We start from the raw sequence: 12,268 nt of genomic DNA, 5'->3' as shown, positions 1-12,268 counted from the left end.
TTATTTTTGTGTGTGGTGTTAAGGAGTGTTCTAATTTCATACTTTTACATGTAGCTGTCCAGTTTTCCCAGCACCACTTATTGAAGAGACTGTCTTTTCTCCCTTGTATTTTCTTGCCTCCTTAGGGAACTCTACTCAGTTCTCTATGGTGACCTAAACAGGAAGGAAATCCAAAAAAGAGGGGATATATGTATATGTATAGCTGATTCACTTTGCTGTACCGCAGAAACTAGCACAACATTGTAAAGCAACTATACTCCAACTAAAAAAGAAAGAGTTTAGAGACAAACAGTTCTCAATTTGAATCCAAGCATGACCACTTACTAGCTGTATGACATTGGGAAAGCTATTTAACCTCATCTTTCTCATCTGGAAAATGGGTATAAACTAGAACCAACTGATAAGGATTAAATGTGATCATATATGTAAAGTGCGTGGTGTTGGGGACATCATAATTGTTCAGTAATAACTGTGATAATAAAATTATTGTTAACAAAAAAGAAACATTGAATTGTACACTTTAAATTGTGAATTGTATGGTATGCGAATTATGTCTCAATAAAGCTGTTACAATAAAGGACCAAAGCAATATTTATGATAGCAACTGGGGAGAGAAGGTGACAGATGTGGGTACAAGCTCATGGTGATGACAATCTCTCTCATTTTCACTCTCTTCATTAACAGTTTGCTGACGCAGACGTACAGAATGGACTTGAGGACATGGGGAGGGGGAAGGGTAAGCTGGGACGAAGTGAGAGAGTGGCATGGACATATATACACTACCAAGTGTAAAATAGATAGCTGGTGGGAAGCAGCCGCATAGCACAGGGAGATCAGCTCGGTGCTTTGTGACCACCTAGAGGGGTGGGATAGGGAGGGTGGGAAGAAGACGCAAGAGGGAGGGGATATGGGGATATATGTATACGTATAGCTGATTCACTTTGTTATAAAGCAGAAATTAACACAGCACTGTAAAGCAATTATACTCCAATAAAGATGTTAAAAAAAAAAAGTTTGCTGACCAGTTGTCAGGGCCTGGGGTGGAATTAAAGCAGAACCCTGGGTCCTGTAATACATGGTCAAAGGTAACTCAAGTAAGAGTAAGTCATGGAATCCAGCAAGAGCAGTGATCTGGATAACTGACCAGGAAGATAACACTGCTGAGATAATCCAGACTTGTCTTAATCCTGGCTGGGCCCAACATCCTGAAGCAGGACTTACCGTCCTTAATTATTCCTGTGGTCAGAAAGTACTGCACTGTTCCTAAATCTCCCTGCTTTGCAAGCCTCTCATGTACCTAGAAGAGTTTTTTTTTAGAGTGTAAACTTAAATCTCAAAGACCTTTTCTAATTTGGATCCTATTTCTCTGGAAGTGCTGGAAACACGTGCAACTTCTTGACTGAGAAAGGCACATAAAGCAGATGTATTTGCATAGGAAGCCCATAACCCCAGAAGTCACCATCTGGGAAGGGGCTTTGAGAGTTCTCATGGCTCACTTCAGTCGTGTCTGTGAGAGATTTGGAGCTTCAATTACTCATTCAGTGGTTAAAAAAAAAAAAAAAGGGCAGGTCACAGATTGTACAACAGACATACAGATTATTCAACAGACATATCAGTTACCAACTTTGTGCCAGTCACTGTGCTAGGTGCTGTAATAAAAATCTGTATGAAACAGTAGCTACCTCTAGGAGATTGCACTAAACCAAAGGTACTAAGTGAGGAAAGAGACGTATGCATTAAGTGACTGTGAGTTCCCAGTAGAGTGGCAGTTAACTGAGCTTAGAAGAGTCTTGGAAGCATTTAGCACAACTGAATAAATATAGTTGAATAAAGGCCGAGAAAAGGCATCGTTGAGGCGGTAACACTTTAACTGAACCTTGAAGAACAAGTAGGGTTTATCCAGGCAGACGAAGAGGAGAGGAAGGCTGGTGGCAGAGAAACAAATGAGTTAGGACCCTGTGGTAAGAGCCATTATGAGAGTTAACAAGGGACACAGCCAGAAAGGGAGGAAGAAATGAACTTAGAGCAGTACTTCTCAGACTTTAATGGTCATACATTAAAGCCTGAGAAAAATGGAAAATCGTGTTAAAATAGAGATTCTGACTCAGAATCTCAGGGTCTAAGCTAGAGCACTTCATTGACCCCCAGTCAGTGTCAGTGCTTCTGATCCATGAGCCACACTGAGTAACGAGAGCTTAGAGATCTATTTGAGTGGGATGGGAGAGGAAAGTGAAAAGTCCTAGTTAACATGTAAATTTCTGGATAGAATGATCTGGACTGATGGTGTTGTGAGCTGCTAGAGGGAATGTAAGAGGAGATTTTCAAGGAAATATAAGTTTTGTTTTGTGCTTTGTTTTGTTTTGAGGCACCTATAAAGATACCTTGGAAGAGAAATCTGGTAGGAAGGAGAAAAATAAAACCATGGTTCCTGAGTAGAAGAGAAAGATGTGCCTATGAATGAAATTGAGAAGGGACTGCAAGAAAAGTGAGAGAATGATTAGGAGAAAATGATACGATCACTTCCACAGAAGAAGTTTCAAGAAAGTGGGAATGAACAATGTCAAATGTTGCAGAGAGATGAGGAAGGAGCAAGACTAGAATCCAGACTGCAAGGAGTTGAGGATTGGAAAACGAGTGTTTTGATTAGTGGTAAGAGGGTTGAGGAAAAGTGTGAAAGAGAGTGTGGCAGTAGACAGAAAGGAGTGTCAGGTAAAGGGAAGGGTCCTCCCTCACCCTTTTTTTTTCTTCCTCTTTCCTTTCTCCTTCCCTTCCCCCTTCCCTCCCTCCCTCCCTCTCTCCCCTCCCTCCTTCCTTCCCTCCCTCCTTTCTTCCTTTTAGCATTATTATTATATCAATAGAAATTTTCCTACATACAAAAAATTGAGAGGCTATTATAATGAATGCTAGGATAAGCCACAGAGAAAGTGCTTGCCTTGTCCTACAAATAGAATTCCCCTCCGAAGAGGAATCCTGAGGAATAAAATGTTCTCCACCACTTAACACAAAGATTAGGGTCTTGAAGTCAAGTCAGGAAATTAGCAAATTCATTCCTAATAACAATTAATTTCTCTGTGAAATAGGAAGAGTTCCTTTGGAAGGAGTTCGTTTGGCTGGAATTGCATGGGAAGAAGCTTTGTAAGTGTGGCAGGGGTTTGGAATATTGCCAAAGCCTTCCTTTTAGCTTTACCCAAAGTGATGTCTTACCTTCTAATAAAAGATAGAAACAGCAAAATGCCCTCCGACCTCGCCCCTCCACTCCACACACTCACATAGGAAATGAGAATATGAAAAGTAGCAGGATACAAAATTAATGCACAGAAATCTCTTGGGTTCCTATACACTAATGATGAAAAATCTGAAAGGGAAATTAAGGAAACACTCGCATTTACCATTGCAACAAAAGGAAAAAAATACCTAGAAATAGGGCTTCCCTGGTGGCGCAGTGGTTGAGAGTCTGCCTGCCGATGCAGGGTACACGGGTTCGTGCCCCGGTCCGGGAAGATCCCACGTGCCGCGGAGCGGCTGGGCCCGTGAGCCATGGCCGCTGAGCCTGCGCGTCCGGAGCCTGTGCTCCACAACGTAAGAGGCCACAACAGTGAGAGGCCCACGTACCGCAAAAAAAAAAAAAAAAAAAACCTAGGGATAAACCTACCTAGGGAGATAAAGACCTGTATGCAGAAAACTATAAGACACTGATGAAAGAAATTAAAGATGATACAAACAGATGGAGAGATATACCATGTTCTTGGACTGAAGGAATCAACATTGTGAAAATGACTGTACTACCCAAAGCAATCTACAGGTCCAGTGCAATCCCTATCAAACTACCAATGGTATTTTTCACAGAACTAGAACAAAAAATTTCACAATTTGTATGGAAACACAAAAGACTCCGAATAGCCAAAGCAATCTTGAGAAAGAAAAACGGAGCTGGAGGAATCAGGCTCTCTGACTTCAGACTGTATTACAAAGCTATAGTAATCAAGACAGTATGGTACTGGCACAAAAACAGAAATATAGATCAATGGAACACGATAGAAAGCCCAGAGATAAACCCACACACATATGGTCAACTTATCTTTGATAAAGGAGGCAAGAATACACAATGGAGAAAAAAGAGCCTCTTCAATAAGTGGCACTGGGAAAACTGGACAGCTACATGTAAAAGAATGAAATTAGAACACTTCCAAACACCATACACAAAAATAAGCTCAAAATGGATTAAAGACCTAAATGTAAGACCAGACACTATAAAACTTGTAGAGGAAAACCTAGTCAGAACACTCTATGACATAAATCACAGCAAGATCCTTTTTGACCCACCTCCTAGAAAAATGGAATAAAAACAAAAATAAATGGGACCTAATGAAACTTAAAAGCTTTTGCACAGCAAAGGAAACTATAAACAAGATGAAAAGACAACCCTCAGAATGGGAGAAAATATTTGCAAACGAAGCAACTGACAGAGGATTAATCTCCAAAATATACAAGCAGCTCATGCAGCTCAATATCAAAAAAACAAACAACCCAATCCAAAAATGGGCAGATGTCCTAAATAGACATTTGTGCAAAGAAGATATACAGACTGCCAACAAACACATGAAAGGATGCTCAACATCTCTAATCATTAGAGAAATGCAAATCAAAACTACAACGAGACATCATCTCACACCAATCAGAATGGCCATCATCAAAAAATCTACAAACAATAAATGCTGGAGAAGGTGTGGAGAAAAGGGAACCCTCTTGCACTGTTGGTGGGAATGTAAATTGATACAGCCACTATGGAGAACAGTATGGAGGTCCCTTAAAAAACTAAATATAGAACTACCATATGACCCAGCAATCCCACTCCTGGGCATATACCCTGAGAAAACCATAATTCAAAAAGAGTCATGTGCCACAATGTTCATTGCAGCACTATTTACAATTGCCAGGACATGGAAACAACCTGAAGTCCAGCGACAGATGAATGGATAAAGATGTGGCACATATATACAATGGAGTATTACTCAGCCATTAAAAGAAACAAAATTAACTTATTTGTAGTGAGTTGGATGGACCTAGAGTCTGTCATACAGAGTGATGTAAGTCAAAAAGAGAAAAACCAATACTGTATGCTAACACATATATATGGAATCTAAAAAAAAAAAAGGTTCTGATGAATCTAGGGACAGGACAGGAATAAAGACGCAGACATAGAGAATGGACTTGAGGAGGTGGGGAGGGGGAAGGGTAAGCTGTGACAAAGTGAGCAAGTGGCATGGACATATATACACTACCAAATGTAAACTAGATAGCTAGTGGGAAGCAGCCGCATAGCACAGGGAGATCAGCTTGGTGCTTTGTGACCACCTAGAGGGGTGGGACAGGGAGGGTGGGAGGGAGATGCAAGAGAGAGGAGATATGGGGATGTGTGTATATGTATAGCTGATTCACTTCGTTATAAAGCAGAAAGTAACACACCATTTTAAGGCAATTATACCCCAATAAAGATGTTTAGAAAAAAAGATTATTAGGGGCTGTTAGACTTCTATGACATGCCACTTAAAAGGTCAGGACCACCAACGGATCCCGTGTTGTTTTGACTGTGGGAAGAGAAGGTTGGGAAATGATGTCAGGAACGTTTCTCCATTTAAGTCTCAATAAGTAGATATTTGCATAAATATCATCCTAGCCATTCATTAGATAACAGCTTAACTCTAGAGGTAGAAATATACATTCCAAGCATTTTGTTCAAGCTTCTTGTCTCCCAAGTATATCTCTCTTCCTGGCCCCTTTCTAGGGGAGCAGGGAACACCCAACATTGGGAATGATAATTGAAGTTAGTGATTTCACAGTCATCTCTTTGCATTCTCAGAAGGCCTTAGCAGTTAATTCCTACTAAGCAGCAATTGGGTAATAATTGGCTAACTCTCCTGATGGAGGAAAAAAACATAATTTGGAAATAATTGACCTAACGAGAAAAATGGATAGATGGTTAAAAAATGGTTTGGGTCATTGCATTGTTAAAAGTAATGAGTAACTTGGAGATGAAGTACCGTAAATATAACAGTGTAAATACTGCATGTGTATGAATACATAATTTATATGATAATTTACACTTAGCTCATATTCTACATTTGAAGTTATTTTTCTTGTAGTAGAGAACACTGAAGGACTAAAAGAAAAGGATCCAATACTAGATTCTTAAGGTCTGTAGAAATGTGTAACCATACATATAAAAGTATATCACCTGGGGTAAACCATAATGGAAAAGAATATAAAAAAGAATGTATATGTGTAACTGAGTCACTTTGCTGTACAGCAGAAATTAACAGAACATTGTAAATCAACTGTATTTCAATAAAAACAAACAGTGTATCAGCAATATGTACTGCTTTATAATGCTCCATTGAACTAGCCTCTCAGAAAAAATAATTCAGTCCAATTACTTCCCAGCTACTCCTGTGATAGTATTGCTATCTTTTAAATTTGATTAGTACATGGCAGTCTTTCCAGAGAATGAGATCGATGATTTAAATCAGTGCCAAAAGACTATGAGAGGAGTTGATGCTTTGAGTAAAACTGAGCTTCTCCCAGGCAACTAACTACCCAAGCTTCCGAGTTTTTATGCCCATCAAATGTAGATGTCTTCCATTGATTCAGAACTTAAATAAGAAAATGAACCCTTTATTCCCATGCATTTTAAATTATAAGTAAAAACAATTTTGTTATATGTACATTGGAGGTAGGCATGGAAGGTATTATCTCAATTTTATGGGCAAGAAAACAGAACCCAGCCAGACTCTCGGTTCCTCCCTGCTCCAATATTTGGAGGTCGTGGCAGCCTGCAGTAAGTGATTGTATTTCAGATTCGACCACACAGTCTGTGCTCGTGGGTTGGCAGTACATTTTTTAGATAATAGAACGCACAGCCAGCAGTGTCATGCTCTGAAACATAGTACCATGCTCCATTCAAATGAGCCACATCTTGTCCCCTAACACTGCTGCTCGGTATAAACCGGGTAAACCCATTAGCCATCAGCCATTTTACGAAATAAACAGCTAGAGTTGAGACCTCTTGAAACATTAAGGCCTTTTAGACCAAGACAGATTGACTCAGTAGCAGTGAGGTTCTCATTTCTTCAGCACGGTATGGAATTTAAGAATATAACTGAAGAGCAAAGAAAAGTGAGCAATCTATAGTCAGTATATAAATTTAAAAGGTCCTGCAGATAGAGAGGAACTCATGAACAATTTATTATTGAGTGCTTTCTGTTTCAGTTTCTACACTGGTATATGTTGAGGGTATCAAGAAGAAATATCAGACATGGTCACTCGTGACTCCTCAGGAGCTTGTAAGCTGATTGAGGAAACAAAACGCACCATGTAAAGGACTCCACATATTCAGACAGAGCAGATGGGGTCTGAAAGGTGTTTTAGTCTCAGTTGACCCTGAAGCAGACCCTGAGACAAGCATTTGAGTGCATGTCTGTCTGGAGGAAGGTATAAGAAGTGTGGGAGAAGGGAAGTGAGACAGGGAAGGGAAGGCGGCCAATAAAGGTAACAACGTTACTAGACAACGGTCACCGTGGGTGACTAGAAAGTAATCTTATGAGGAAACACCGGTAAACAGTATAGAACACACACCTCCGAGTTATTCTACCCAAACGGTAGGGGAACTGGGCTCCTTATATTCCAGCTCTTCTCAGGGCTAGGATTGGGGTGTTGAAGGGCTCTCCCAGGGGTATTAATTCCTGGGCACTTCAGCCTGCCCAGCACCTGGGCACAGCAGGCTTCTGCAACCCTGGGAAAAGCCCTCAGGTGCAGTGAGCAGACGCTGATAGCTGGAAGCCAGCCCGTGCACATGAAACAGAGGGGTCCAAGGAATATGGGTAGAGGACTGCCAGCGGCCACCACAGTAGGATTCTTGGTGTAGGTGAGACTTGAGAGCGCTCTTTCTCTTCTCTCCTCAGGTCTCTTCATGGTCCTCTCCCTATTGTCCATCGTGTATGGAGCCTTGCGCTGTAACATCCTCGCCATCAAGATCAAATACGATGAATATGATGTCAAAGTGAAGCCCCTGGCCTATGTCTGTATCTTCCTCTGGAGGAGCTTTGAGATTGCCACTCGAGTCATTGTCCTGGTCCTCTTTACCTCTGTTCTGAAGACCTGGGTGGTGATAGACATACTCCTCAACTTCCTCAGCTTCCTCTTCTACCCCTGGATCCTCTTCTGGTGCAGTGGCTCCCCCTTCCCTGAGAACATCGAGAAGGCCCTCAGTCGGGTGGGCACCACCATCGTGCTGTGCTTCCTCACCTTACTCTACGCCGGGATCAACATGTTCTGCTGGTCAGCGGTACAGCTGAAAATCAACAACCCCGACCTCATCAGCAAGTCCCAGAACTGGTACCAGCTGCTGGTGTACTACATGTTGAGATTCATCGAGAACGCCTTCCTCCTCCTCATGTGGTATCTTTACAAGACTGACATCTACATGTATGTGTGCGCACCCCTGCTGATCCTGCAGTTGCTCATCGGGTACTGCACGGCCATTCTATTCATGATCGTGTTCTATCAATTCTTCCACCCTTGCAAAAAGCTCTTTTCCTCTAGTGTTTCTGAAAGCTTTCAGGAGTGGCTAAAGTGTGCTTGCTGTGACTGCAGGCGGCGGAAATCCTCCGAGTCTGCAGAAAAGACGGATCTAAGGTCATCCGCAGACAGAGAGGAAACCCCTTGTAGCAGTAAAATAAGTTCTATGCCCAGCCAGATCTTAAATGCCGATGAGCTCTTTTCTGCTTAATGGGACCTGAGTCTCTTGAGGCACAGATGTATTGTTTGCTGGGTTGATCCCTGTTCTTCATACAAGTGATGGGCCCTGCGCAGTTAACAAAGCAGGAAGTTATCTCTCAACTCCTTGTGAGTCTCTCCCCTTCGGAGAGCTCTTGGGTGGGCATGTTGGAACCATGGAGAGAAGCCAGGGAAACCCCTGAGTGTTGCAGGGGCAGCCTAAGGCACCACCATTCACAGCTGACCATGTTCTCCCAGACGTTACTGGCCTTTTCATTGACAAAGTACCCATGATATCTGAGTTGGGCTGGTTAGATCCATCAGGTAGAATGAGGGCAGGGGCTTACTTGTTTTCTAGTTTTCTGGACTGCTGGTCTAGGTAGCCTAATGTTTTATTATCCCTGAACGTAGTTTTCACCCAAGAGTTATCTGATGACCACAGATGGTTACTGGGGTTTTGCCATCAGCCACAACAGTCCTGTCAGAGTTTTCAGAGAGGGCTGTTCAAGTTTGGTTTTTGAATAGACAGATGTTCCATTTTCATCTCATTAGGGCTCTTTGTACACAACCAACTGTAGCAGCCTTGGAGACTTTATTCTCAAGGATCCATGGATTCAAAATTGAATTCTAAATTTGGTTATGGAAGCCCTAGAATTTTAGAAAAGTTGTGTTCCTTCAATATGTTGAAGAAATTCTGGATCAAGAAGGTTGTTAAAATATCAAAGTGATTGTAGGCTTTTATAAGCAGAGTTCTTACCTTCTTGTGATGGTTTAAGATGAATCTGTTAGAAGGTAGGCTTAACCTCATCAAGGTTCAGTCCTGTCTTACAGTTCTGGGAAATTTCTAGTAGAATTTGCTAGGATTTGCCTTCTTAGGAAAGAAGAAAATAAAACCCATAGTCTTTACTCCACCTCTTCCTTGCCTGTCAGGAAAGTTTTAGACAAGAGTTACCTTGGTTAACCTAAGTTCTTCTAGAAAACACAGAAATTTCTCACCTAGCATATGTATATAGGCCATTTTAATTTTCATTATTTGAAGGAAAAGGGTTCCCCACCTTCAGTTAGATGTTGACTTCAGAAACTTAAATTTTGCAAACAGCTAACATGACCAGAAGATTTTTATCTTTAACTGAATGCATTTTGATTTGGTATGATTATGAGTCAATTTGAATAAGAACTTCAATTTTATCCTCCTACACTCTCCTATCTTCAGTATAATTTCTCCTTTGACCTGGAACCATATTTCTTTCATAAAAGGATTTGTAGAATATCCTCAGTTGTCTTGGAAAAATGCCTAGATCTAGTACCATTATTTCTACCATAAAAACCTTGATAATGAAACACCTGGGAGCAGGTGACGTCACTGACGAGGCTGGACATTGCAGGTCGATCAGGGTTGACAGTCTTAGGACTCATAATGGCTGAACTTTCTGACCCATCGAGTTTCTAACAGCTAGTTTGTCAGGGGACAGGTTAAAATGGTGAGTTTGAGTAGGAGTTGTGGCCAGAATTAGCCAGGGATGGAGAGACTGGTACTTCCCCAGCCTTTGTTTGGAAGCCTGTCTCAAGAACCACTACAAAATCTGGGCCTTCAAATACATTTAAAATCATTTTAAGGTAGAATGTAGGTAAGCATATTGAGTGACCCCAAACCAAACTGACAGTGATGGTCTGTCACACTCCTAAAGCCCAATTATAAGCCACATTTAAAAGGATAAAGAGGTTTGGTAACTAAATTGGACATTTTGTCATCTTTAACTCTTGATATGCAGATACCCCTGCTTTGGGGCCATATATGCCTAGTCACTTTGGGGAAGAGAAGCCACTGCTTTTTTTCTTCATGGCCACAATTTAAGTCATAGTGAACTGAGAAATCTTGTTTTTAAATTATTTGTATTATACCTCTGAAATGGCAAAATTATAGCTCAGACTGCACAACTAGGTTGCCCTAAAGACAAACAAACCAGCAAATTTCCTCCTATCTTGAGAGTTAAAACGTCTTTTTCAGTAATAATTCCAATTTTTAAAACTCTCCGTGCTTTGTCTAATTAATTACATACCGTAACTTGTTGCAACAGATACTCCAACTGATTCATTATCATTTGGCTGGATGGAGGTGAAGTATTTCCTCGAAATATATTGAAATAAGGTCATCAAATATGTTTAGACTTTCTTCATTACTGGAGACAGTGCAGTGTAGAGGTTGACATCTCCCTGTCCAGCCCTGCAAGTTAGTTAATTGTTCTATGCCTCAGTTTCCTCACCCACAAAATTTGCATGATATACTTGCCCGGACTACCTCACAAGGTTGTCAGAAGAACAAATTAAATAATAGGTGTGAAAATGCTTTGAAAATATTTTTGAAGTGCCATGCATGTTTAAAGGAGTTGTTTTTATAGTTATTCAAATCCATAACAGGTTATTGTTTGTTTGTTGTTTTTTTTTTACCGTTAGAGAAGAAACAAGTAGCATCATTCACATGAGTGTCTTAAGTGAATATGTCGGCCTTCGGCCTTACGGAAGGGCAAGTGTAAATGGCCTTTACTCTTGGAGAGAACTCAACAGTTGCCCTTTCTCTTACCATCAGTTGCTTATAAAAATTAGCACCCAGGGCTTCCCTGGTGGCACAGTGGTTGAGAGTCCGCCTGCCGATGCAGGGGACACGGGTTCGTGCCCCGGCCCGGGACGATCCCACATGCCGCGGAGCGGCTGGGTCCGTGAGCCGTGGCCTCTGAGCCTGCGCGTCCGGAGCCTGTGCTCCACAACGGGAGAGACCACAACAGTGAGAGGCCCACGTCTCGAAAAAAAAAAAAAAAAATGAGCACCCAAACATATGGTACTTGGAGGAAAAAGACCCACTGAAATCTGAGAAATTGCTTTTGATAACAAATGAGCTTATCATTTTTGTATGTCATCTTTCATAAAGGATATAGCAGCCTCTTTTGTTAATTTTTCTTTACAATTTGAATGCCTGATCCCGCTAGACTTTAATTGAATGTGGGTATAATTTTTTCTGCCTTGTAAATGGGAAAAATAAACTTTAAAATTGAGTGTCAAATACAGCATTTTCTTGGAAACCTCCTTAGAACATTAGTGCTATGGGTTATGACTGTATGTGTCAGTACTCCTCAGCCAGTACATTGCGGATGTGAGTTTTGCAGGCTGCTTCTCTGCAGCCATTCACTCTAATAAATATTGTTTATGTTTCTTCATATAATAAATTAATTTTTCAATTTCTCCTTGCTTTTCATTCCTTATACAGTCCTTTCATGGCTTTTTGACTTCAGGGACTATTTTAGAAACAAATTTGAAAATGGTTTTGTTGTGATTAATTATGATTTTGTAACCTCACCTGAAAATTTTGTTTTATAAGCATTTACTCCATTTGTTAAAGCTGCACTGCTCAATACTAAAATTCTGCTCCAACATAAGTGGTATACTGATCCAGAAATATAAAATATCAAATGAGCGACTTGATATTAACATAAATGAATAG

The 12,268-nt window shown here is 40.9% G+C and overlaps 1 protein-coding gene across 1 annotated transcript in view; it reads left to right on the top strand.

The window, feature by feature from the left end:
- The window catches only part of XK (X-linked Kx blood group antigen, Kell and VPS13A binding protein), a 55,281-nt gene extending 43,270 nt beyond the window's left edge, over positions 1-12,011 (top strand). Inside the window, exon 3 of the mRNA XM_022565603.3 lies at positions 7,959-12,011. Within this exon, the coding sequence (XP_022421311.1) occupies positions 7,959-8,785 (827 nt within the window). The 3' untranslated portion in view covers positions 8,786-12,011. The remainder of the gene's footprint in view (positions 1-7,958) is intronic.
- Positions 12,012-12,268: the final 257 nt, after the last annotated feature.

Source organism: Delphinapterus leucas, chromosome X, assembly GCF_059928025.1.
Source record: "Delphinapterus leucas isolate spDelLeu-1000000601 "Yukka" chromosome X, BTC_Dleu_Yukka2, whole genome shotgun sequence".
NCBI classification, from domain to species: domain Eukaryota; kingdom Metazoa; phylum Chordata; class Mammalia; order Artiodactyla; family Monodontidae; genus Delphinapterus; species Delphinapterus leucas.
This window is presented reverse-complemented; position numbering and strand designations above follow the sequence as displayed.